The sequence below is a fragment of the Vipera berus genome (genome assembly GCF_964194415.1).
Source record: "Vipera berus genome assembly, chromosome: 3".
NCBI lineage: Eukaryota > Metazoa > Chordata > Lepidosauria > Squamata > Viperidae > Vipera > Vipera berus.
Genome location: NC_138204.1, coordinates 36,594,390 through 36,622,068, shown reverse-complemented (window position 1 = coordinate 36,622,068; position 27,679 = coordinate 36,594,390). Strand labels below are relative to the sequence as shown.

Below are 27,679 nucleotides of genomic sequence, written 5' to 3'. Positions count from 1 at the left end.
GTTGTTATTTATTAATATATTTCCCTGTTACACCACTGTTAGCTGAATGTTTAGCACCACAATTCAATATCTATTCAATGATTGAGTTCTTCCAAAGAAAAACTACATATAAAGATCTGAAAATTTCAATAGAAATTTTTTTATTTTACTTAACCTATATTCAGCCATTGGAATAAAAAGAAACCCAATAATAATCTGTATATTCTTAAGATGTTTAATCAATTAGAAATATTAACTACTCATGAACATTGGATAGTTTGCTATGTGGCTCAGCTTCTTTTGTGGAATGCTCACTTAAATAGAACATAGAATTTACTATAATTTTATGTACAAATGGAATCATTAAAGTAGCTATGTCTTTTTCTAGGTTTACAGTACATAACAGCTTCTAGGGGTCTGTATGATTGTTTTTGAACATATGTATAGAGACAACTGGAAAGAGTTTCTGAAGAAACAGTGCATACTTGAAAATGTATATGGTTGTTTTAACTATTTGGAAAGAGATGAGTTTCATGCACCCCTATATGTTCTGCAGCAGTTTTTTTTAAGTAACTGCATGCTAGATTCATTTAACTATTTAAAATTAGAAGATGCAGAGACATGTATATATGAGCCAACATTGGAAACCTTCCTGAAAATGAGGTGGATGATTGTACAAAAAATGTTCTGTTGTAATAAAATGTATTAGGACTATTCTACATGCAGCAGTGCAAGTGGCATGCTAGAGTTTAAAATCAAGCAGTCTTCCCAAACCTCTCCATAAGAAATGATGATTACAGATCCAGGTTCTTATTAGAACAGAGTTGCTTTCATCTCTACTACTGTGTGGGAAACACTTTCCTCTGCCAAACATCTTTCAGGAGTGGCCCTTTTGGAGCACCCTTTCCAATTGGGTGTGTTTCACCTTGTGAAACTGGTCCAGATTGGGGAGTTGTTTGCCTTGAAGCACAGGCCTGGCTGGTGACTCTTCTAGTTGAACCGGTTCCTCTTTGGGAGCTGTTTCATTTCTAGAACTAAGACTACTTGGTCCTGTACCACAGTGGGAATGGGACAGGGATTAATGTGATTGTTTTAAAAATGGCACCAGTGAGTGAGTCACTTATGAGATCAGCCAGAATGGAAAGTTCATTTCATATAGTTCTGTTGAAATAAATAAATGCTTAGTAATGTGCACCCACCTAAGGAGCTGACAGTTTAATTCTTGAGAGCTAAGAGAAGCTGGAGAGTTTTTTCCCCCCACGTACATTATTCTCCTGGTCAGTTGAAATGTGGAGCTTCTATTACAGAGATTGCTTAATATATGAAAAGGGGAAAACAAGCTTAAGTCTAGAGTAATGAAAAACTCGTCAAAATTGAAATTTATTCAACAGTCTTGCCCAACTCTGAGTACAGAACCCAGATAATGAGTTCATGCAGTTTCTGATAAAAAGTGATTCTACTACTGAACTGTGAACTCTTGCACCTTAGCCTTGCCTTTTTACTCTGTGGAGTCATCCCATTCAACATTCATGCCTTTGAATGTGCTAAGCATTCCAATTATGGTTATGAGTTGTGGTCAAATAGTGCTCAATAAGTCTTTCCTAACAAGCTGAAGCCCTTTGAATCTATTTAATCTAACTCCAAATTCAATTCCATAGTTTTAGAAATTTTCCTTACATGTCTCTTAAAAACACCAAAATCAGAATATTTATACCTAAAGACTAAGGATAAATGCAGTGGTGGGATTCAACTGGTTCACACCACTTTGGCAGAATCAGTAGCTAATTTTTTGTTGCCCAGGCCCAGAATGGACTTCCAGAAGTGGCATCCACACAGAGAACTGTTTGTTCACATATTTGAATCCCACCAGAATCTATTATTCCTGTCATTTTTAAAAAGGGCTTGCAAAAAAGCAGAAGTTGTGATCCAAATCTCCATCCTTACACAGTTGGGTCAGGACATGTTAATGTTGTTACTACCTCTATTCTTCAGTCCCTCATCTTCAACTGTCATAAACACTGAAAGATTTTATGAGATTTAGAGGAAAACATAGGACATGCTATGAATATGTATGAATTCTCAGAGATGAGTTCACAAAAATCTTACAAATGATGTTATCTCATTGGAAACCAAAGTTGCTAATACCTGCCTTAGTTATGTTGCCTACACTGAAACAGAATAGGTTTGCAATAGTGGTAGGTTTGCAATACAGTATTGTATTCAGAATAGGTATTACAGAATAGGTTCATATTCCACAATTTTTTAATAATCATTGGTTTTGGACTACATGTCTAATCATAAAAATGGTAGGGTTCACAAACACACTGTACTGAAACCAAATTACCCATCTGGGTTTGTCCAGTGTGTGATTCTAGCATTTGAGAATAATCACTACCGCCACCACTAGCAGTGCTAGTATTGCTAACCAATGCTTGTCAGGTTTATTTCCTGGGAAAACATACTTGCTCATTTGGCAAACCTTTCTCCAATGAATGATTACAGAACTCAGTCTCTTTGCTACTTATCATATCTTTACCACTCTATAGTTTTCACAGTTAAGAATTCAACTAAAACAGTCATGGAAATTGAGATTATGTTTTAGGAAAAATCCTGAGAGATCAGGATTGGAAAAGTCAAAAAGAAGGCAAGGGGAAAAAGACAATATCAGGAATTAAAGAAGAGAAAAAGGAAAAGGAGAAAATGTGAGCGGAGAATCTAAAATAATAAAAAAGAGAAGTTCAGAGCCACTTTCATACCAGTGCAGAACCTTCAGGCATTGTTTCAGTCATTCCCTATTGGCAATTGTTAATATGAAGAAACATTATTGGACTACCCCGAATATTGGAAATCCTATGAAACTCTACAATTGATATATATATTCCCAAATCTCTTTCCACAAACATAAAGAATCATAGAAACCAATACCAAAATCTGGGATTTTTAGGATTCCTCAACTATGTGCATTTTAGTTTAATATGACTGAATGCCACATTTATAGCAGCAGTACTTTTTTGTCTATAAAGAATTGAAGAAACAATCTTCATAGGAAGACTGAACAAATATTCATTCTGACTAGATTGCCAAAATAATACCAATATTTAACTGATAAATATGAGGAATTCAAATTATTCAATTCTTTAACTTTACAGTTCTCCATTGTACAAATGCAACAGTTAGCACAGCAATCTTCCTTTGTTGTTATTATAGAAAGATAATTAGAATGTTGCAGATGGTGCATTCTATGTAATTTTTCTAACCATTTTATAATGCTTTGGTAAGAACCGTACTTGAAATATTGCATCCAGTTTGGGTCACCATGATATATAAAAAAATGTTGAGACTCTAGAAAGAGTGCAGGGAAGAGTAACAAAAATGATTAGGGGACTGGAGGCTAAAACATATGAAGAACACTTGCAGTGATTGGGTATATCTAGTTTAATGAAAAAAATGACTAGGGCTGATATGATAGGTAAAGGTAAAGGTTCCCCCGCACATGCATGCAAGTCGTTTCCGACTCTAGGGGCCGGTGCTCATCTCCGTTTCAAAGCCGAAGAGCCAGCGCTTGTCTGAGGACGTCTCCGTGGTCATGTGGCCAGCATGACTAGACGCCAAAGGCACACGGAACGCTGTTACCTTCCCACTGTAGTGGTCCCTATTTTTCTACTTGCATTTTTACATGCTTTCGAACTGCTAGGTTGGCAGAAGCTGGGACGAGTAACAGGCGCTCACTCTGTTACGCAGCACTCGGGATTCGACCTGCCAAACTGCCGACCTTCTGATCGACAAGCTCAGCGTCCTAACCCACTGAGCCACCGCGTCCCTTTTAGGGCTGATATGATAGCAATGTTTTAATATCCAAGGGGCTACCTCAGAGAAGTGGTGTGTGTCAACCTACTGTCCAAAGCACTTAAAGGCAAAACAAGAAGTAATGGATGGAAACTAATTAAGGAGAGAAGCAACTTAGAAGCAAGGAAAAATTTCCTGACAGTTAGAACAATTAATTAGTGGAACGACTTGCCTCCAGAAGTTGTAGAAGCCTCAGCACTGGAGGTTTTTAAGAAGAGATTGGACAACCATTTTCTGAAATGATATAGGGTTTCCTGCTTGAGCAGGGGATTATACTAGAAGACCTCCAAGGTTCTTTCCAACTCTGTTATTCTGTTAATGTATTTTATATTTAGGATGATTTATATAATCTTGATACAATTATGAGTCACTCCTAGATAGCAAAACAGAAGTTAGAGCATAGATCAATAAAGAGCAGAAATCAAAAGAGGATCATGATCAGCATATACAAAGGCTGGCATATCAAACAAGATATCTGAGAAGTAAACCTTTAATTTAAGAATAACTCTGTTAAAAGAAATAAATTTTAATGTAATGATGATTTGGATACTTAATATAACATTACCAAGAAGGGGTGGGTCTATAACAGCAGTATGCCCAATTCAACAAGCATCTCTAAAAGTATCTTTTATTTATTACTTAAATCCTGACCATTTTCATAATTTCATGAAAACTATGCTCATAGTTGCCAAGAAGTCAAAAGAATCACACAACTCATATTTCTTTTTAAGATAGGCCTTCCTGCATAATGACCAAGCCAGTTTTGAATATTTCTTCTTTTTATATTCAGAATATGTCATGATGAAGTGGATTATGGAGCAATGACTATCCAGAAAGCCATTCAACTCCTGTGTTCTTCAGATGAGAAGAACCAGGCCATGGGTGCTTACTACCTCCAGCACACCTGTTTTCAAGATGAATCTGCCAAGCAAGAGGTAAATGCGTTATTTGAGCTTTATGGTGGAAGCTTAAAAATGCAGAATTAAGTCAGAACACTTTTTTCTATAGTTCCCATAGGAAGATCAGATTAGGAAATAAAAACATATCCATTCAACACTAAATAAGTTACAAAAACATATTGCATGGATAAATAAACTTGGTTTTACACCCATATTTACTTAATATTCATAACATGATATTTGTCCACAAATAATTTATATTTGAATACTTAAATTTACAGCTATTAGAAGTATTCCTGATTGGGATATTCTTAAATACTCTTATTTGAATGAGGACAAAAGATTTATATAAGATTTACTATATTCAGTTAACTATTCTAAAGTTAGATTATTTTTAATATATTCATTATGAATTCAAGAACTATATCCAAGGAAACAAACTTGAGTTTGGAATATTTAGCCATTGCTTCCTAAGTAGCAAACAAGGCACCACTAAAACTCCAACTGTACTCATTTTCCTTTAGAATAATTAGGTTAATAGCCTCCTGTATTAAAACATTGTCTAATAGTCAATAGGAATATAATTAAGCTCTCAGAAACAAAAATAAACACTGCTGGTTGAAATATGAGTCAGAAAATTCATCAAACTGTTTAGTAATCATATATACTATGTTATAAATATAAACATTATTTATAAATTAGTCTAAACCTGCTGATTTAGACTAACAGAGCTAGTAAATCCAGCATTATTTAGAAAATGGATTTTTTTGGAAAATATTAATATTTAGTAAAATCTATCTGTTATGGCACCTATCTCCTAGACAATAAAATGGGGTTGTTTATGGGTAAGCACAGTGAATGTTCTGAATTATGGAGCCACATTGAAAAAGAAAATGCTATTGTTACACTATTCTAATCCCATCTCACTCACACATTAAATAGTTCAGTGAAGTCTGATGTACTTTAACATTCTGGGCCTATTCCATGACACTGATTGTGTTTGACAGTGAACATAATACTTTTCAGGCTAGCTGTGATATATTTGAAATTCCAGTAAAACCAAAGATGCTGCTTATTTGTGAGCCCATTTTCAAGTTTGCAAAAACTCCTTTCTCACCATGATTCCTTAGCTTTAGGCTTTTGAAGAGAAGTTTTTTCTACTTCTTTTCAGATATTTAAATAAATTTATTCTGTATATGACCAGACAAATACAATGGGAAGTAAAAACAATATGGAGTTAAAATAATTTATTTGAGTTCCCTTTTGCATGGAGTGAGAATTAAGGAATATTGTTGCTCTAAGACCAGCAATTAGACAGAAAAAAAAAGTTACACTGTTTTGTCACTGAACCTCAGAAAGAGCTTGCCTTAAGTATGAATCAAACTAGACTTCCTTTTAGTTTTAAACACTTGATAACTTTTTAGTTGGTAGAAAAGAGATGGGTATTACAGTTTGGTCTGCAAAGCCCAGCACCATCATGTCTAATTTCTTTCCTGGGCAGAATCTTTTAAAGGACCTGGCTGCTTTGAGCTAAAAGAATAGGAAGCATGAAAAGACACAGATTAAAGCTCAATAATCAGAGCCCTTAGCAATAAACTATTCTGAGAAGATGAATTAATGCTGTCTCCCCTATCCCACCAAAGAAAGGCATAAAATCAGTGGTGGGATTCAGTTCGCACCAGTATGGCAGAACCGGTAGCTAATTTTTGTTGCCTAGGCCCAGAATGGACTTTCTGAAGTAGTACCCACACAGAGAACCAGTTGTTCACATATTTGAATCCCACCACTGCATAAAATGTATTTTTTATACTCTCCATGCATTACTCAGGATAACTGATAGCACACTGATGATTGCTTGGTGCTTGGAGGCCAGAGTTTAGGCCAGGAGATGGAAATTTTCTATATTCCCTCCCTACCTCAATACCATTTATTGATCAGCAAAAACATAGGCACTCAAAATATTTTACTTAAATGCAGGTAGTGGCTATTATTCATATATGAATACATTCCTTTCCTGAATACATTAATTCCACACGTGAGTCACTTCAAGATAAGCGCTGCTCAACATCAATCCTTATAATTGACAGAATGAAGACCATTTTTTTTCAAGTCAGCATCACAGGTCTGGGTCACATAATTCATAACACCACTCTCCTACTGAGAATGGACTGATATTACAGCCATTGCTTAAAATGTATAAATCCTGTATTTATTAATCTACTGAAATGATTTATATTTATCTTCAGTTTGAGAACTGAATCATGGGAGGACCAAGCCATGACTCATTTTTTTGGAGATATCATTTTTAATTCCTGGTTGTTTATCAGTCAGAAATATTCTTTTTCATTTAGTTCAGCATAACAAAAACATTGGGTCTCAAGAAACTCTCATGGAGTTCTGAAGACCTGAAAAGGAGATAGCAGCTATTACCTCCGCTTCCCTCATATATGTGCCAAGGGGGGATTACATATGTGTACCTTCTGCAGTAGAGCCTCCTTAGACAGCGCATAAATTTCATCTTACTCTCAACTTTTAATACTAATATTTTGTGTTGATTGAAAGAACAGCAGAGCTTTATGAGCAGTTTTGACCCATGTGCATTTCAATTATTCCTTTTTTAGGTTTACCGACTTGGAGGCGTTGCCAAGTTGATTGACCTTCTGCGCAGTTCAGATGAGAACGTGCAGCAGGCTTCAGCTGGGGCCCTTCGAAACTTAGTCTTCAGAAATCCAACTAACAAATTAGAAACCCGCAGGCAGAATGGAATTCGAGAGTGTGTGAGTCTCCTGAGGAGGACTGGGAACACCGAAATACAGAAGCAGTTGACAGGTACTCTTTTGTTTTACAGCAGTGTGAAAAAACAATGGCAATGAGTCACACTATGCAACTAAAAAGATACTTTGGACACCTAAAAATGCACCTCTTCAAGAAATGGAAGCTAGTGATTAGGATGGTTGACAGATTAAGTGATTTGGAAATGCCTGAACATAGCCCTTTTATTCAGTCAAGAAATTCACTGTGCTTCCATTGATTTGTATTTGAAAAAAATAACATGGCCTCTTTTTTTTCACGAATTGGGGAATTTTGCAAATCAATCTTACCACTTAATAGGAACAGAATTGTCTCATATTTTCTTTTTTGTTCCATATTTCAATGACATTCCTGCATTAAGATAAGTCAAAATGTGATCAGGAAATAGGCTTCTGGTATTATCCTTCTGTGATGATTTAATTGGAGACCTGCTTGCCTTTAGTGGATATTTAGAAATAGACTTTCACATCATTCTGTCTTGCCTGTCTATATGGAAATGAGTTACACTGCAAACTCCAGCAACAAACCTCTTTCACTTAATTTCCAGGATTGCTCTGGAACCTGTCCTCCACTGATGAACTGAAAGAAGATTTGATACACGATGCTCTTCCAGTTCTGACTGATTGTGTTATTGTACCTTTTTCTGGGTGGTGTAATGGTATTAGCAATAGTAGATCAAGAGAAATTGTTGACCCAGAAGTTTTCTTCAATGCCACTGGCTGTTTAAGGTACATCATTGGACATAATATTGATATTTTAATCATATCATTAAAAATCACACTGAGAATGATTTTAAAGTTATCCTGGAACTATCCTCCAAAAGAGCTATATGTTGTTTTGTTTTGTTTTTTTTTCGAATATTTACAAAGACAGTGATATCAATAATATAAAGATAAATAATCAAGCTTAAAGAAAATGGAAGAACTCTGCATCCTTTTGTATATAGCTGGGATTCTGTTGTTTAAATAGGTCCCTGCTGTTCAAGCCTTACCTTCAGTAGAGTTGGTGATATGAAGAATGGTTTCTGGGACCTTACAGAATTGGATCTTGTATGCCAGCAGACTGGTGTGAAGGAGGCATTTCTTTCAGTGTGGGTTTCCAAGCCATTTAGGTCTTTGAAGAAAAGCAGCAATACCTTGAAATGGCTGGAAAGGAAATAGTTAGTCAATAAGCTTTTTTAAAGAAAAACTGGTCAAGGAAAGAATGCCGATCTAAACTCTTCAATTGCTGTCGTCAAAGCGTCTGAATTAGATAATGCAATCATCCATGTAAATGCATATATTGTGATGTTGCTGTTGTTTAATTAAATGACAAGCAGGTGCCAGATCTATGTTGTGTCACAGACAAATGTCCAACTTTATTTTTAAAATACAATCCTTCCTGCTTACTTTTCTGATAATTTAAACAATAGCCGCTAGCTAATGAATTTTCAGAAAAAGTCCATTTGTATTGACTTTCCTATCTGAAATACCTTAAACCCTGGCAGTCACTCCAATTTACATTATACAAGGCAATTTGTGGGCAGGGAAGTCCACAAATTTCACAAGTCCACGCTTGCGAAAATCAGACAGACCTTGGCATGCAGATGTTAGTTCTGACTTGTAGCTTTTACTACCAGTCTCCGAGCTGCCAGCAACTAGGAACTATTGGATGGGCAGATTAAGCATATTTGCAATTAGAACATTTAATCAACTGAAGCACTGCCTTAGGACAGGGATAGGCAGTAGATAGATCAGAAGCTACTGGTACAATTTTGGGTGATCTGCAGAAGATTAAGAAGGATGTTTGACTCTTAATTGAATAACAATAGCAAGTATTGAATATCTTTCCTCCTTAAACTAAACTGCTGAAAAACAATGTTTGGGAAAAACCAGGGGACTTACAGAAAACCAGCTTTCTTCCATATTTTGTAGTTTGGTTTCAATGTAACATTCATACAATTTGTTTATATCAAGTAATTTATTATAAAGAACTCCAACATATCACATCCATACCCACTGAAGATACGGTGTGACATACTCTGTCTTCAGTTATTTTATTGTATCTTCTTTTTTGCTCCTCCCTGGACATTCCCTCTACAATAGTTAGGACCAGATGTGCAGCTGATTTCTACACCTGTGTGCTGCTGCTACTCCTTTCTAAAACTCAACCATCAGCAGATTTATTTAGATGTACCGTAATTCTGTCTAAAGAGTTGTTTATTTTATCCAAATGTCTAATCAAATAATTTATTACCATTTGCTCGCAGAGATTTTCATTGAGGGTATTTATTCTGTTATGAAACATAGATTTATGTTATAAAATATTAGGAATGATTAAAACTGCAAGAACGAAATGAAGCTTACCGATTCAAAGTGCATCTAGAATGAGAAAAAAGACCCACTCAAACAGGAAACTCAATTTTTATGGTGGTTCTATGGGAAAGATCTTCAGGCAATGCTGGACTGCTTTTCAGGCTAACTGCCCGTGTTCTCAGAGGCTAGCTGATATGAGATGGGATTGTTTTGCAATTATTCTCTGTGAATCTGTAGAATACAATTGACTTTTAATCAGCTTACATTCTCAAAGTACCTCTAAAATTCACTATCTAAATCTTCTTCCTCTTAAGAAAGGATTTTCTAAGATGTTTAATGGTTTTCTCTATGCTGTATATAAACTTAACTGAACAAATTTTTCTTTCTTTTTCTTTATAAAATGAATCTTGTAGGAACTTGAGTTCTGCAGATGCTGGACGTCAAACCATGAGAAACTATCCAGGATTGATTGACTCTGTGATGACTTATACCCAGAATTGTGTGGCAGCTAACCAACCAGATGATAAGGCAAAAAGATCTTTCTATATACTTTATGAACTGATACAATGCTTGGTTACATGAAAAATTAGCCTTGGACTGAATCCCAATGAATATATAAATATGGACTAGCTTTTTTTCCCACACTTCCTCACATATCTTTTAGTGTCCTTTACTGTAAAAACTACATGAGAATATTGTGAGCTGTAATGCTCATGATCACAGTATAAAGAGAAAATTACTTTGGATCTAGTCAAGATGTCTTGCAGCTTTGGCGTTACTCTCTAGCAAGATCCTTGCTCAATTTCAAATGCCGTTTGTTTCCAAATTTCTTGTAAGAGGTAGCTGCATCCTTGAAAGCATAAAATCATGTTATGTGACAATGCAGGTAGGAAGAAAGAAATGTTCATTATTAAAAGGTAAAGGTAAAGGTTCCCCCGCACATGAGTGCTAGTCGTTTCCAACTCTAGGGGCCGGTGCTCATCTCCGTTTCAAAGCCGAAGAGCCAGCATTTGTCCGAGGATGTTTCCATGGTCATGTGGCTGGCATGACTAGATGCCAAAGGCGCACAGAACGCTGTTACCTTCCCACCATAGTGGTCCCTATTTTTCTACTTGCATTTTTACGTGCTTTTGAACTGCTAGGTTGGCAGAAGCTGGGACGAGTAACAGGCGCTCACTCTGTTACACGGCACTCGGGATTCAACCCGCCAAACTGCCAACCTTCTGATCGACAAGCTCAGCATCCTAACCCACTGAGCCATTATTAGCAAATTCCAAATTCTATATATTGTACATTTAGAATACAAGCTGTTCTCATCCTATGATTAATCACTTATTGACTGTTCAAAGTTGGGATGGATCCTCCAAATGGTATTTATGAGCCATTCCATAGTTTTGATAGCTGCCCCCATGGTCACATGACTGCATTTTGGGTACTCAGCAACCATTTGCAGAGTTCTGTGGTCATGTGATAGCAATTTAAAATGTTTTCTCCAGAAATTGGCATTTACTTCCAGTTTCTGGGGAAAAACTGCCCATAGCAAACAATGGGTTGGTTTAATTATCACAGTGTTGCTTAATGATTGTGGTGCTTGCTTTGTGATCACGGTGTTCTGTTAACTACCACTCGGGAAAAAAAGGTTATAAATTTGGGTTGGTCATGAGATGACCTATTTTACCACATAATTGCCAGGCCTAATTACGGTTATAAGTCAAGGACTACCTGTACCATTAGGTTTTGCTCTAAAAACACATTCAGTACTATAGTCTTATCAATTTTTAAGCTCAATTGTTTTGTTTTGTTTTACTTATTTGTTGATTTATTATTTCCCAAATCTAATTTCTTCAAAATCTTAGAATCACTTTGCTTCCATTATCTCCCCATTTCTATCCTTATAATAATAATAATAAAGTTGGAAGTGACCTTGGAGGTAATCTAGTCCAACCCCCTGCTGAGGCAGGAAACCCTACCACCTATACTATGCATCTTTTTACATCGTGGTGACCAAAACTGGATGCAGTATTCCAAGTGTGGCCTTACCAAGGCATTGTAAAGTGGTATTAATACTTCATGTGATCTTGATTCTGTCCCTCTGTTAATGCAGCCTAGCACTGTGTTGGCTTTTTTGGCAGCTGCAACACACTGCTGGCTTATATTTAAGTGATTGTCTACTAGGACTCCAAGATCCCTCTCACAGTCACTACTATTGAGCAAGGTACCACCTATACTATACCTGTGCATTATGTGAACAATTCAGACAACTGTTACAAATTCCTTTTGTTTTAAGCATTTTGAGAAGCACGTGGTTTCTATAACATTTTTCTCATCTTCTTTCTGGAGGAATCTTTATGACAAGCAATTCATTGGGAGATCAGTTGTAAGAACAATTTAAATTTAAATTTAAAACTGAGGAAAATGTTCAATCTTTAAACCAAGATAACTCATTAATATGCCCCTCTGTTTATATTCAAAATAACAATGGCAAATGTATTGGCATAATAAATAATTAATTATTTTGATTCTTGTAGTCTGTGGAGAACTGCATCTGTATCCTTCATAATTTGTCCTACCGCCTGGATGCTGAAGTGCCAAATAAATACACCCATCTTAACCACTTGGCCAGAAACACTCACAAGGACAAAAGCTTGACAGGCTGCTTCAACAACAGAGGAAAGCTAGAGGTAAGATGTGAGGCATGGAACTGCTTCATTTACAGATTGCAGAAGATGTCATTCAAATGAAGGCACCTTCCTTTGAAATAAAGATAGGTATCCTACATCGCTTCTCTAGTATGGGAAAACTACCTTTCATTGCAGTTGCAGGTGTCAGAGCAATTATTCAAGTCTCAAATCTTTGTTTTTCCTTCAAAATATATATTTTTTAAAAAAAAATTGTTGGAGCTTAATTTCATGTAATTTTGGCATTCCTTTGTGAAATCTCACCACAAATGTCCTCAATTTCATGAAAATTCAAATAAAAATGTCAAAACATTAAACAGGTAATTGGAACTAATGAAATGTTGATTATCTCAACAAAATCCTATCAATTCATGGGGCAAGATTGTCATGAATTTTGGCAATCATCAGAATTATTGAATGTTTATTTTTAAATTTGAACCTGAACCCCTGAACAAATTCATTTCTGATGATTGTAAAAGAGTATAAATGCATCTTACAAAAATAGATATCTCAGTCAATATCTCTATATGTCTTTAGTATTTTAACCAAGTGTGCCAATTGTATAAACTTTTGTAATCTTGTGCCATAAGGACACAAATATATTGAGACACTCTTTGTACCCTATTTAACTAGCAAGGTAAAATGATAAGTTAGGGTGATAAAATGTGGGCCTTTTGCACAATCTGGATGTTTTCAATTTTCCTTTTGATTTATCCTTAGTATGATGAATATAATCTACCACTTCCTGAAGAGGAGTATAAACCTAAAGGTTCCAGCTGGCTGTATCATTCGGATGCCATCCGCACCTACCTGTCTTTAATGGAAAAAAGCAGAAAAGATGCTACCCTGGAGGCATGTGCTGGAGCTCTCCAAAATCTAACTGCAAGCAGAGGAATGGTAACTATTTTGCTTTTTGCTGACATGTTTGGCTGGATTTTAGGGGAAATCAAAGAAGAAAATAAAACTGTGGGGAAAATGAAATTGTGAGTCCTTAGTGCTCTCTGAGCTTGGGTGTTTGTTTGCAGACGTTTGGTTAACCTTTATTAATATTTATTAGCTCCTGCACTGATGATGTTACCTAGTCAGGTAATGAAATATCTGCAAGCAAACATCCAACCTAAGAGAGCATCAGGGACTCTTAGTTCTACCCTGAGTTACGAATATCCTCTTCTATTGAAAAATACAGTTATTTAGAGGATGATCAAAATCCATTGAAATCTGAAGGTTGTACCCATTTTTTTTCTGTTTAGTCAATCTGCCGATAAAAATTAACATTGCTAATACTGATCAAACTTCTTCCATCAGAGAAAACATTTTGTATTAGCAAAATATTAATTAGGAAGATAATTGTTTTAAAAATTTTCAGTGTAATAAAATATACCAAACAAACAAGAGCAAAGATAGAAAATAAAAAATACAAATGCCTTCTGGTTTTCTTTCCAATGAGTAATTATCATCTTACATTTTTCACCAACTTCTTAATCTTATTTTTAATCCCCAAATCCCAAAATTATGAAATCAGTGTTTTCTTCCTTCAACAAAAATTCCATTTAAGGGTTCCAGTCTTTTAAAAAAGATCAGATTTTTTTTCAGACCAAAGTGGTCAACTTCGCCTTTTCTTCAAGTTCAATTAATTTTGTGATATAGTCTTCCAACTTGTAATACGTTACTTGGACTTAATGGGTTTTTACTTGCTTCAATGTATGGGATGCATTACTGGCAAAAACTTAGAAAGAATAAGTACTCCAAGAAAGTAAAATAAGGAAATAATGACCAATATAGAAATTAGAAGCTTTAATGCTATATAGTAATTTCTAAATTCTAATCCTTAAATTTTAAATTAATTCTACACCAAAATATGCATGCAAGTAGTCCTCAGTTGGGACCAGAATTTCTGTCACTAAGCAATGCAATTGTACACTTAGCAATGACAATCTCTATAATCCTTGGTGCCATTGTTAAGTGAGGATCTTGAGTCATTAAGCAAGCACCTTGGGTGGCTGCTGTTGCTCTGTGGGGGAGGGTGCAAGAGCATTTATAAGTGGCTGATGAGGCATGGTTTGAGTATAGAGGGGATGGGGGGGTGGCGGATTGGGAAGAGTCTTACCTCAGTAACTTGTGACTTTCCCTGATAGTTTCCTCATTTGCTTGCGAGAAGCATCATAACTTTAAAGGTCATTGAGCAAGTGATCATTAACTGTGCAATACCTGTAGTCTTACCCACTTTAAACCCAACTGCGGGTTGAGGGAAGGAACTGAGAAAGATGTGACATCTTCTCTGTGTGGGCCTCTTCTATTCTCCCTGTTTGGTGGCATCATGTGTGAATTTGTGGCTCATATGTGTTTACTTGAAAAATCATTCCTCGTAAGATCTGTTTGTAGAGAAAACTGTGGGGAAGTATTTGAGGGCATTTGCCACACCACAAAAAAGAGGACCTGCCCAGGGTGTGTGTTTCAGGCTTTCACCCTTGGAACTCCAGGACTGAGCAAAGCCAATTTCTTAAGGACTTATGCCTTAACTGTTTCTTAAGGAGGATTCCCTTTTGTATGTCATATCTAAGTTTGGGCTTTGCCATTTACAGTTTGTTATCAAAGAATAACTATATTTGTTCTTTGATTACAAACTATAAATGGCAAAGCCCAAATTTAGATGGTTGTGAGTGATACGCAGAAACAGACCTTGGCCAGCTTTGCTTTTCCTGGAAAGTTAGCATGATGAAAAAGCAAAAATAAAAAGGTGAATGAGTTTGTGTTTTTAAATAGGATCTTCTAGCAATAAGGAATCCTGAATGCTCCATTGTTTTTGTTATAATTCGGCAGTTCAGAAATTGTTTCAGATGTGATTTTGTTTTGTCCTCTAGATGTCAAATGCAATGAGCCAACTAATCGCCTTAAAGGAGAAAGGGCTGCCCCACATAGCACGGCTCCTGCAATCCAGTAATGCTGAAGTTGTCCGATCTGGAACATCTTTACTGAGCAACATGTCCCGACATTCTATTCTCCACAAAACCATGGGTAGGTGTTATTTTGTACTCCACGGGGCTCTCTGATATATCATTCCCACCATCTCTTCCTTCCACACTGCAAAATGCAAAAATCCTGATGTCATAGGTAATTAAGACATTAAAATTTTATAAATATATCTTTTTCTGGGGCCTTTTATTTAAAAAATCATCAACTCCAATTAAATTGGTATCACATTTCCTGTTTTACAATAATGCTTTAATAGTTGAAATTTTCCTCAACCTGATAACTTTCCTCAATCTGTAGTCCTGTTCTTGGGCTACAACTCCCGGATTTCCTCAAGCACATTGGCTAGGAATTTTGGATGCTGCAACTTTAACACAAATGGAGTAACATGAAAGGACAGACTTTTCTTTCCTAGTTGTCCATATTAGCAGCACTCAGTTGCTCTATCATACATTCATTAGTATTATGGGGTTCAAGATTAAATGAGTTGTGAAACAAAAACACAAAGAAGGGAAGACTGACTGACTGGTACTTCTGGGCTTTTCACACGAAGTGATGTTGCTTCATTTTTATGGGCCAAATATATTTTATCAGGAGGTCTACACAACCTTCATCACCATCTCATGATGATCTGCTGCAGTCCTTTTTCATTATAACTTTACATTCAGAAAAACTAGATTACAACAACAACAACAATAACAACAACAACAATAATAATAATAAAGTTGGAAGGGAACTTGGAGGTAATCTAGTCCAACCCCTGCTCAGGCAGGAAACCTTATACCATTTCAGACAAAAGGCTGTCCAGTCTCTTCTTAAAAACTTCCAGTGTTGGAGCATTCACAGCTTCTGGAGGCAGGTTGTTCCACTGATTAATTGTTCTAACTGTCAGGAAATTTCTCCTTAGTTCTAGGTTGCTTTTCTCTTTGGTTAGTTTCCATCCATTGCTTCTTGTCCTGCCTTCAGGCACTTTGGAGAATAGCTTGACTCCCTCTTCTTTGTGGCAGCCCCTGAGATATTGGAACACTGCTATCATGTCCCCCCTCGCCCTTCTCTTCATTAAACTAGACATGCCCAATTTCAGCAACTGTTCCTTATATGTTTTAGCCTCCAGTCCCCTGATCATCTTTGTTGCTCTTCTCTGTACTCTTTCTAGAGTTTCAACATCTTTTTTACATCTTAGTGACCAAAACTGGATGCAGTATTCCAAGTGTGGACTTACCAAGGCATTGTAAAGTGGTATTAACACTTCACCTGATCTTGATTCTATCCCTCTGTTAAAGCAGCTTAGCACTGTGTAGGCTTTTTTGGCAGCTGCAGCATACTGCTGGCTCATATTTAAGTGATTGTCCACTAGGAGTCCAAGATCCCTCTCACCTTTATCTTTCTGCCTCTTTAGCTCACCAGGTGCTTCCAGATGTGACTCGCCTTCTAGCCCTCCAGGCTCCAGGATCTAGCAACTATGGAGACATCATGACATCTGCTTGCTATGCCCTGAGGAACTTAATCATGTACAACCCACAGATGGCCAAGCCCTACTTGTCTGGCAGTTTGATAAATAATGTAGTAGGCCTGTGCCGAAATGGGTGAGTAATAATATGCAACTGGGGGCATTTGACAGTGATCCTATGCAATGTTGACATGTACGTAGAGGTATTTTACACTTATTGTATGATTTTTTTCTACATAACATATCCATTTTAAGGCCATACCATATCAATAAATACTGGATATTCTACGTATTACAGGACTGCTTGAATAGCCTTATCTGTACTATCTTCCCACAATACCCCTTTAGGATTGAAAAATGAGGTTGACTATAGCTAGTGAGGCATCACATAACTGAACCCGTGACCTATTTTGCTGTGGTTGTCACAGTAAATCATCAGGATCATTAAATAAAATAACAAAATTTTACAATCTTCCCTGCCAGCTTTCCTTTGACTTTGCTTGTCAGAAGCCAGATAGGAAGGTTGCAAATGGCAACTCCGGGATGCTGCAACTCCGGGATGCTGCAACAGTTGCAAATGAATGAGAGTTGCCAAGCACCTGAATCACAATTACATGACGGCAAGGACACTGCAATAGTCATAAGTTTGAGATCTGGTCAAAAATCACTTTTTGCAATGCCATTGTAATTTCAAACAGTTGTTAAATGAATGTAAGTGGAGGACTACCTATATAATCAAGAGAATTGATATTCTCAAAAACTGCATGAATTGAAGTACCTGCCTCCCATAATCCAAGCTTCATTGACAGAACACAAATCTACCAACATTGTAGAAATATCCCCTTCTCACACCTACTCCATTCAGGGCTTTGTGCAGGGGCATTCATATCTGCCAGCTAATTACACATACCTCAATGCTCTTGAAAACATTAAATCCTTAAAATGCATCATATCTTGAGAGAGAGAGAGAGAGAGAGAGAAATGTAGGTATTTGTGGCTGTTTATTATAGCTCTGCTTTTTTTTATTACAGATCTTATCCCAAAGCAGCTGAAGCAGCTCGAATGCTGCTATCTGATATTTGGTCAAACAGGGAACTTCAATCTGTACTAAAACAGGTAAAATATCAAGGGTGGCATCTTTTTCCACTTCTTATAAAACAATCCGGCATATCACACACTTCAATTTGAGATTACATTTTTTATGTACAATATGTTGGATGGTAGTAAATGCAGCACATTTTCTAGAGAGCTCAGAGTTTTGTCTGGAGATGTAATAGGAGGGAGGGAGCAGAGAAAGAAAGAAAGATAAGTATGTAATAGGTTTCATGTACATTTCCATGAATAAACAACTGCCTCAGAAACATATGTAGCCTTTTTTTCATGAGAAAAGATAAAATAAGCAATTTTTTATAAAAAAAACTACAGTTATAAAAGTATAATAAAGTAAATTAAAGAAATTAAAGAAATAATTGCAGAAGTACAGTTCTTTGGTTTTGAAATTTCACAAACTGCTTGAATACTGTATATGATCGGTAAAATATACTGACTGTAAAGTTTTTGGTTCAATCTTATGGTTTCTTTGAATGTAACAAATGACTTGAAAAAGTATGTAACTTATTTAAATTATGTTAAAGAAAAATATTCTTCTTCTCTTGATCTTCTCTGTTCTTTGCCTTCCTTCCATGGCTCATTCTGCAGCAAGGATATGACAAGAACATGATGGGATCCTTAACAGGAAGCACTTTAAGGACTCTGTCTTCCAGATTCTAGAAAACTTTGCCTGTTCGGATTGCAGGTAAATGCAAAGTTAGAAAAAAAAGTCACATTTCCTACAGTTCAAACCATAATTAGAGCTATAAAAGAACAATTTCAAGTGCTGAATGTGGGGCTTCACTTTCTTTCAAAAGGAGCTGATTTTAAATTTGGTCACTACAATACTGGTGCAGAGTGCATGGACTATGTACCCCAGAGTTCTGGAAACCACACCCTTAACAAACCATTGGTTTGCTTAACAACTATGGTGTTTACTTAACAACACCAAGGTCACTTTATGACTGTCACAAAAAAGAAATAAAACCGGGTCGATCTTGTCTATGACTTGATGTACAACGGTCACAAGTAACAATCAAATATTCTGAGCAGTAGCCAGAATACAGTAATTTAATGAGCAGCTTGGTTCTTGTGGTAGCTGCCAGATAAAGCCTCCAACTGGATAAATTCCAGTCCCCCTTTTAACCAGTAGTACCCTCAAAATTATACAGAGTGAAATTTCTTGCAATGGAAAATGAAGCAGAATATGTGATTTAAGCCTCCAGTAATCATCCTCTCTATTAAAATGCTTAAATAATTTCTCATCCACCCCAACATCAAAAGAAGGAAAAAATAGTCCCAAATCCTACCCCATCAACCTGCCATCTATTGTCCACTATAGCCCATGATGGGCAAAAGAATGAGAAAAATAGCATTCTTAGTTGCAAAAATAAGCACTGTTTATTTACAGCCTCTAAGCTAACAGCTAAAGGATAGAATGGAAATTGTTCCATTGATCTTTACCTGTTGCTCACCACCCAGGTGTTCTAGGATGCATTAAAAGATAGGAGATAATAGATCTCAACCAATCAAGTGTGGGAGTGAGAGGAGCTATGAAATGATTACATTTGAAAAGGGTTTCCTTCTTTTTTTTCAGAGCATGTGACTGGTTTCTGCCTGGAGTCTTCAATCCTCGAGGAATTAGTTAGGATGTTAAAAGACTTACAGTATTTTGAAAGTTCAACTAAGTTGTAAAGTTAGGGATGAAAATGTATTGTCGGATATAAGTATCTTAAAATGTTTTAATGAATATTTTAAATATATTTTTCTCTTTTGTTAAACTGGGAGGCTGCTTGTTAATGTTATGTAAAAGCCAACTTACCAAAAATTGGGATTTATAGTTTTGAATGATATACATAACAGCTTAGGCATCTACTTCCCTAACCAATATCAAGTCAATATATTAGGAAATGCTAAGGAAATAATGCCTAACTGCAGCTTAATTCATTAAAAAAACATGATTTTTTTCTGTAAGCATGTACATTTTTAGCTATCATTTTGGTAGACAGGGTATTCCTAATTTTGGATCTCTAGATATTGTTGGATAACTATTCTCAACATCCAAGATCAATAAAGATGCTTTGAATGATGGGGGGCCCTTGGGGAAAAAATTGGCAAAGAGAAAAAACATAATTCTGATTATTGTCAAATAAAACATGCATGTTCTCTCCCTCTCCTTCCCTCCCCTCCCACCCTTCCACCTCCCTCCCACCCTCTCTCTTCTTCCCTCCTTCCTCTTTCCAAAATATGCTATTTGGGAATATTTTCCATAGAGTTCAGTGGGATTTACTGCAATAGAAATGCCTATGGAATGGCACCCTAAGGCCATTTTTCTACAGCCATAGGCCTTACTGGTGAATAGCAGATATCATTTTTTATTCACGCCCATATCAATTAATTTTGGTAAAATTAGTAATATCTAACATGTTTATTTCATTTTCAGTAGCCATTATACATATATTTGGTGACACATTATTCCTTTTTATTGATGAATTTCCATTCCCTCAATGCTCAGCAAGGGAACCCTCCACTAGTATTGTCATTGCAACGCCCAGAATTCTGAAAATACCAAATAGAGGGAGCCTGTCCAATTTTTTTTCATGGGTTCCCTTCTGCATTCATTCATTTCTCTGCTTTGCTTTCATATTTCTGATTATTGCTAGCCTTTTTCCCCTGTAGATCATTTAGATGTCAAGAAGCAAATTCACATAAGAGAGGTTTCTCCTGAAGAGGTTCTTAATCTTTGTTTTTCTACTATATATAAACAGAGTTCCTTCCTGGTGATTTTGAAAAAAAACAACAACCCTGGAACTCTCAAGATAATACCTTACTAAATTTATCCATAACTACAGACTTCTGTATGACTCTCAGATAGTATGTCTCACAAAAATGTATCTTTGCTTTTTTAAAAAATAAACTTATCAGCTGAATGTGCCTGCCAAGACTATAAACTCAGAAAGAAGATAAGAAAGGTAATTTTATCCTTTCAGTGTCTTAAATGGAAGCCTAATAAAATTATGTTATTAACAAATTATTAAAAAATAGACAGGATTTTATTACATTGCAATGTTTCCATTAGTTCATCTTGACTAATGGACATGGATATGGAAGGGAAATGGTAGCATTTTTTATTTTTTTAATAATCCAACCATTAGGAATGTTCTATGTTTTCCAAATAATATTTCAGTCTTTTGTCCTCATGAAGACATTCCATAAGAGATAAAGAGATAATGCATAATCCAGTGATATGATGTTATTGTCCTTTGCCTTGTTGTTGAAAATCTTTATTCAGAAATGAATGTCAGAACGTTAATAGAGCCATGCCTAGCTTAGTTTGCTATTTTTGCACTGGCTTATCAGATATTGATAGGAACCCCACAATTGGAACATGAACCCAAGATTACTATTTCATCAATGTTCTTCAGCAGTTAGTATATAAAAATACTGTGATACTTAAAATAACACATAACCTTTATGACTAGCTGTTGTTCATAGTGTTTTATATGTTATATCCATGAACTGATTTAATTTCTTTACAAAAGTATTGAACTCACAGACATAAATACTGGGTCTTAAGATAGCGGTTTTTGTAATTTGTCTGTATGCTGCTTCCTTTTATTACTTGGGGTTTTCCACAATTCAGCATAAAATAATTTTCTTTATCAAAGCAGCTTAAAAAAATTGAAAAAAAGATTTTGGAATTCAGTAAACTTGAACTCAGGAAAATAAGTTAAATATATTCAGAGCGTCTTTTGCTGTCACTTCTAGAAAAGTCTCTTTGGAGGAAAAGGGAGTTCTCCTGAACAATACAGGATGGAACTGAGGAGTTATTAGAAAACTGAACATTGTCTAAATTTAAATAATGTAAGGAAATGTGTTCTGAATAGAGAAGCTGGAGCAAGCATGGAATCAGGGATTGGAGAAAGCACACAGCGATGAGGTTTGGGAAAGGAAGATCAGGTGAGAAGAAGGCTGCTAAATTGAGAGGAAGGAGACTGAGATAGGTATAAAAATGGAGAAATAATGGTGCCTTGGACCTGAAAACATGAAGAATGGGAAAATTTACATATCAGTTTGAAATAACCAATTAAATCTTTTGACAGCAGATATCTGTGTTGACTGTATTCAGTTTTAATGAGCTCAATCAACAGTAATTAGTTACATCAATACAAACAACCAGTACCAAATGTAGAGACTCAGGATAAAATTGTTCTTTAGAAGTCATGGAATGAATATGATTACAACAGCTCTTGAAATAAGAACTACCCAACTGTCATATATAATGTTGTTTTAGCACATCCTGGGAAATTTAAATTGTGGTGCTGAAGGTTGTCTCAAAACACAGTGAGGAAGGCCTGGAACAGGTTTGTGGCAATGCTGGTTTTGGTAAGAAATGACAACAGTTCATGCCAATAAACTAATAATAGGCCTGGTGACACTTTCTTACATAGGAACATATAATTAGGTATTCACACACATCAGATTGGTCAGTAAGATTCTAAAAATATTATTTCAAAACCCTAACAACAATAAGAATAATATTGGGATCCAAAACTGATTTGCAACTCTGAATTTAAAGCAGAATTTGATTCTTTTAGTCAATGATGAAATTAGCAGGAACTACCATTGCTATACAAGTATCCATTGCTATTTCTAGAACAAATTTTATAATTGTTTAATTCATATGATAAGACTGTTATATCACCAACTGCAGCATTTAGGACAACCGTCCATGATGGCTTAATTAATCCTGTAACTTATAGTGAAAAGAATCTGAAGAGTATGGGGAGGGGGCTTAATACACTGGAACAATTATATCAAAATCTTTGTTTTGCTCATACCACTGAGTCTTTTTCCCACTTCTGCATGCAATTAAAAACATAAATCTGTTGTACATGTAATTTGTGATTGGGCAAAATTGTTTATAGAGACAGATCAAACATAATCTTTGGCCTGGCTACATAAAAGCCAAATGTAAGAGGCAGTAATGGCATAGGATTTGACTAATTGTAAATAAATGCTAGTTGCTATAATTTCAACATAGAAAAAGCACCTATTTTTTTCAACAGGGCTTGCTTTGTTTTAAGCCTTGCAAAAAGCCAAAAAATGATGTATTGAATGTCCAGTGCATCATTTCAGAAGACTTGTGTACACAATCAAAACCTTTGCTAACATTTTTTTTGTAATATTTACAGCCCTTTTTCTAACATCTTTGCAAAGCTGCATGAACTATTCTGTAAAATACATGTGAAAGAATCCCATATTATCATTGCTTTTCTGGTACAATATGTGTATTTGCTTCATTGGAACATCTAAAGTCAATAAAGTACTGAAAGGTCTCTTAATTTTTCACTTTGACTGTTTCTTACCTCTGCCATGAAATATATAAATAAATAAAACACTTTGGATATGTAATATTTCATTAAAATTTTCATTTTGATATGAACAACATCCAATCTTTATTAAAATCCAATGTAATCTCTGAAAATATATGTCAATGCAAAAAAGGATGTCTTTTCATGGAAACAAATATTGTGACTTTCATCAGGAAAACATTTTACAAGAAATCTCCATATAGTTTTCTTCTATCATTACTCATTACCCTAACATCTTAGATTAAATCAGTCTAGTTCTGGTTTATTGGAACCAATTTGCTCAGCAGGTTTGCCTTAACTAATATTCTGACAAATTTTTAACTAAATCTCTACAACAGGATAGTTCCATATTTTAAATATGGAGATAAATCCTAAGCTTTTTCATGAAATTCTGTGGTATTGTGGGAAGGTTTCTATAGTTACCAAATGGCTACATGGCCTTGGTGGATCAGTGGGCTAATGCCTCCTTAAGTAACACCAGCTGCCTGCAATTAGTGCAGGTTCGCATCCCACCAGGCTCAAGGTTGACTCAGCCTTCCATCCTTCCGAGGTAGGTAAAATGAGGACCCAGATTGTTGGGGGCAATTAAGCTGACTTTGTAATAATGCCGCTTGGGGTGTGTGTGTGAAAGCCCTAATAAGCAGGCATATACATAGAATGAAGGCTACTGCTAAGCTTGTAAGCCGCCCTGAGTCTTTGGAGAAGGGCGGGATATAAATGGAATTAAAATAAAATAAAAATAAATAAAATAAAGCACTAATTACTTTAACAGCAAAAGCTTTCTACCCCACCTTTTCTTCTGCCCCTGCCAGAAGACTATCTAATGCTCCTGAGTATCTAATCTTACATTACTTTTTAATTGGGAAAGTAAACACTCTCCCAAGCAAAATGCTAGGCTGCTGACATCTCCCAGTATTTTTTATGACTGTTTGTGACACTTAAATCTGTTTGTACCCAGATTATAGAGGCTGCCACTTTGCTACTTGTTAGAGTTTTATTTTTTATAGAACTTTAATAGAACTTTTTAAATAGAACTCTTAGCCGTGTCAACGTATTTGGAAAAATATGTAATCTATTTTCTAAAGATTTTCTTTAGAAAATCTATTTTTTAAAGGTCATGGACATCAGTGATGTTCATACTGTTGATTTTGTTAAGAAAAATTTAAATGATGGATGAAGAAGACAGATTATACATTGCATCCTGACTCATTATTTTAGTTTATGAAGGAATTTTATTGACAGTTGTCAAGTTCCTGCCCAGAAAATGAAAGTTCACCTTGAAATATATCTAGCTTCATCCAATTGCCTGATTTCATGCTTTAAAATATATTGTTTGTTTTTGACTTAGCATGTTAGGTGCACCCAGCCATATGGCTTGCAAACTATGGTTTATGGATGAGCATGTTCTGCAAACTGAGTCAGTTGTTGTTTATCCAGTAATGCTGGTTCACAGCACTTTTCAAGCCAGGGTTCACTTTTGGCTTTAGAATAGCATTCAAGAGTCTGCACTCTAGAAAAATTGATGGGACTATCATAAAGAAGAGGGTGAGTCTAGGAATAAGCTTTATTTGAATTAATGTTATTCAATAAAATTAAATAACATTATTATCTGTCATGTAATGTTTTCTTCTTTGATGAATTTCAATATTGTACAGTAACTTTTGCAGATACTTTGGCATCTGAATCCTAGGATTTGGCAATCAGTATGGATTTCTGGGCCTCAGATTGCCCATCTCTGTTTTAAAGTATGGCCAAACCAACCAGGCCACAATGTATTAGCCCAGCTATCCCAGCTAGGAAGAGGGAACTACTGGCCTACCAATTTCTGTAATTTTGTCTGCCTGTCTTCTATCATAGAATCATCGTATCATCATAAAATCATAGGACTGGAAGGAGGATGGTCTTCTAGTTCAACCCCCATCCCAAGTCAGGAATCATTATACCATCCCAACAAATGATTGTCTAATCTTTTCTTGAAACCGCCAGTGATGGAGCACCCACAACTCTGGAAGGCAAGCTGTTCCATTGATTAATTGTTCTCCGTGTCAGGAAATTTCTCCTTTCAAGGTTGAATCTCCCACCCACCCATCCAACAAGCTTCCACCTATTGTTTCTTATCTTACCATCAGGTGCTATGGAGAATAAATTAATCCCCTCTTCCCTGTGACAGTCCTCAAGTATTGGAAGATTGCTATCATGTCCCCCCTGAGCCTTCTTTTCATTAGGCTAAAGATACCTAGTTGCTTTAGCTGTTCATCGTATGATTTAGCCTTCAAATCTCTGATTAACTTTGTTGTTCTTCTCTGCATTCTTTCTAGGGCCTCAGCATCTTTTTTTTTAATATCATGCTAATCAGAAATGGATGCACTATTCCAAATGTGGATGTACTAGTGCAGTACAAGCATGGTACTAACACTTCACATGATCTTAATGTTATTCCTCTGTTAATGCAGCCTAGAACTGTCATTAATGTCCATTAGGACATTAAGATCCCTCTCACAGATAGTACTGTTAGCCAGGTACCTTCTACTCTATACCTATGCATTTGATTTTTCCTTCATAAGTGTAGGATCTTACTTTTCTCAACACTGAAGTGCATCTTATTTGTTCAAGACTGTCAAGATCCTTCTGAATCTTGAGTCTATCTTCTAAAATGTTGGGCATTCCCCCCATATGGTGTCATCTGCAAATTTAATGAGTTCTTATGTAAGCTCCTTACCACTGCTTCTTTTTTCAAGAATTCAATTCTCGTTATATGCTGGATCTTCTTCTCACCATGTCCCTGAAAACTAGGAAAAACTTTTGTCTCTAATGCCTCCTTAAGTAACACCAGCTGCCTGCAATTAGTGCAGGTTCGCATCCCACCAGGCTCAAGGTTGACTCAGCCTTCCATCCTTCCGAGGTAGGTAAAATGAGGACCCAGATTGTTGGGGGCAATAAGCTGACTTTGTAATAATGCCGCTTGGGGGGGTGTATGAAAGCCCTAATAAGCAGGCATATACATAGAATGAAGGCTACTGCTAAGCTTGTAAGCCGCCCTGAGTCTTCGGAGAAGGGCGGGATATAAATGGAATTAAAATAAATAAATAAATAAATAAATAAATAAATAAATAAATAAATAAATAAATAAATAAATAAATAAATAAATAAATAAAATATTCATTTGCCATAGACTAAAGGCTTAAATCCAGCATCGTCAGTTCTTTTGGATATAGTCAAACATTATCTGAACTTCTTCCTTGTATGACACAATACTGCTCAGAAAATGGGAATGCCCTCGATTGAGAAAATTGTAAATATTAATTGTGCGCACGCATTTGGATAGGGAGTGCTGTCAGGACTTTGGATATACAGTGATAAGAAAGTGCTGTGTTAGCATCTTTTGGAAATATTTCTTATTTTTCTTACCAAACAGGCTTATAGGCACCAGTTGCTTGTGGAGACATGACAAGGAACATAGCTGCATATGTAAACATAAATTAATGCACAACATGAAAAGTTTACCATCCCTATCAGCTGCCCTGCATTTGCTCTAGATTGCATCTGGTTTCACTCCAAGGACAGGAGGGGATAATTGGATTGATGCTACACCAAAGCTTGAAACCTGTAGCTGCATGCATTTTGTGACAATGCAAATCCCAGGAGATAGTCATAATTTCAGTGTGCTTGAATGTAAGAAAGGGTGTCAGCAATTTTTTTGTGTTAAGAATCCTGTTCCCTGGCTCTATAAACATTGATGGTTACAGTTGTATTTGGTTCCATATATATTTATTTCATATTGTTTTGTTTTTAATTTGTTTTTATGCTCTATGATGTACACTGCCCAGAGTCACTTGTTGAGATGGGCATCTATAGAAATAAAATAAATATATATATACATTTTTTCATATGAGAATTCTGTATTGAAAGAATACAACAGAAGTCTTACCACATTAGTTCATTGCCCTGCAGGAAATAAAATAAAAACAGGACTGATTTGCATCATCTTTGTTGTTATTTGCTATAACAGATTATATCATCCACCCACCCACCCCCACACACTTCATATACAACTACAGGTATTGTTTTTAAGAAGGCATTATAAGGTAAATTAGCCCTATAATTTAGCAGTGAGATTTGCTCAGTTCATTGTGTGGATGGGGTGGGGGAGGCGAAATGGAACAACTTGTCATGTCCAACTTGCCGTGGCTAATTCATTGTGGCTGTCAACGCTGCTAACATCAGACGTTCTTGCTTTGACAACAGATGGAAATGCAGCCATTTTTCATTATTGCTTTTAGAGTTAGTT

The 27,679-nt window shown here is 36.0% G+C and overlaps 1 protein-coding gene across 1 annotated transcript in view; it reads left to right on the top strand.

Annotated features, from left to right (window-relative positions):
• The window catches only part of PKP1 (plakophilin 1), a 45,927-nt gene extending 22,517 nt beyond the window's left edge, over window positions 1–23,410 (top strand). The window contains exons 4-14 of the mRNA XM_081325404.1: window positions 4,616–4,760; window positions 7,346–7,553; window positions 8,083–8,263; window positions 10,243–10,357; window positions 12,358–12,510; window positions 13,228–13,404; window positions 15,369–15,522; window positions 16,877–17,063; window positions 17,959–18,043; window positions 18,626–18,722; window positions 19,614–23,410. Of these exons, the coding sequence (XP_081181530.1) occupies window positions 4,616–4,760; window positions 7,346–7,553; window positions 8,083–8,263; window positions 10,243–10,357; window positions 12,358–12,510; window positions 13,228–13,404; window positions 15,369–15,522; window positions 16,877–17,063; window positions 17,959–18,043; window positions 18,626–18,697 (1,477 nt within the window). The 3' untranslated portion in view covers window positions 18,698–18,722; window positions 19,614–23,410. The remainder of the gene's footprint in view (window positions 1–4,615; window positions 4,761–7,345; window positions 7,554–8,082; window positions 8,264–10,242; window positions 10,358–12,357; window positions 12,511–13,227; window positions 13,405–15,368; window positions 15,523–16,876; window positions 17,064–17,958; window positions 18,044–18,625; window positions 18,723–19,613) is intronic.
• Window positions 23,411–27,679: the final 4,269 nt, after the last annotated feature.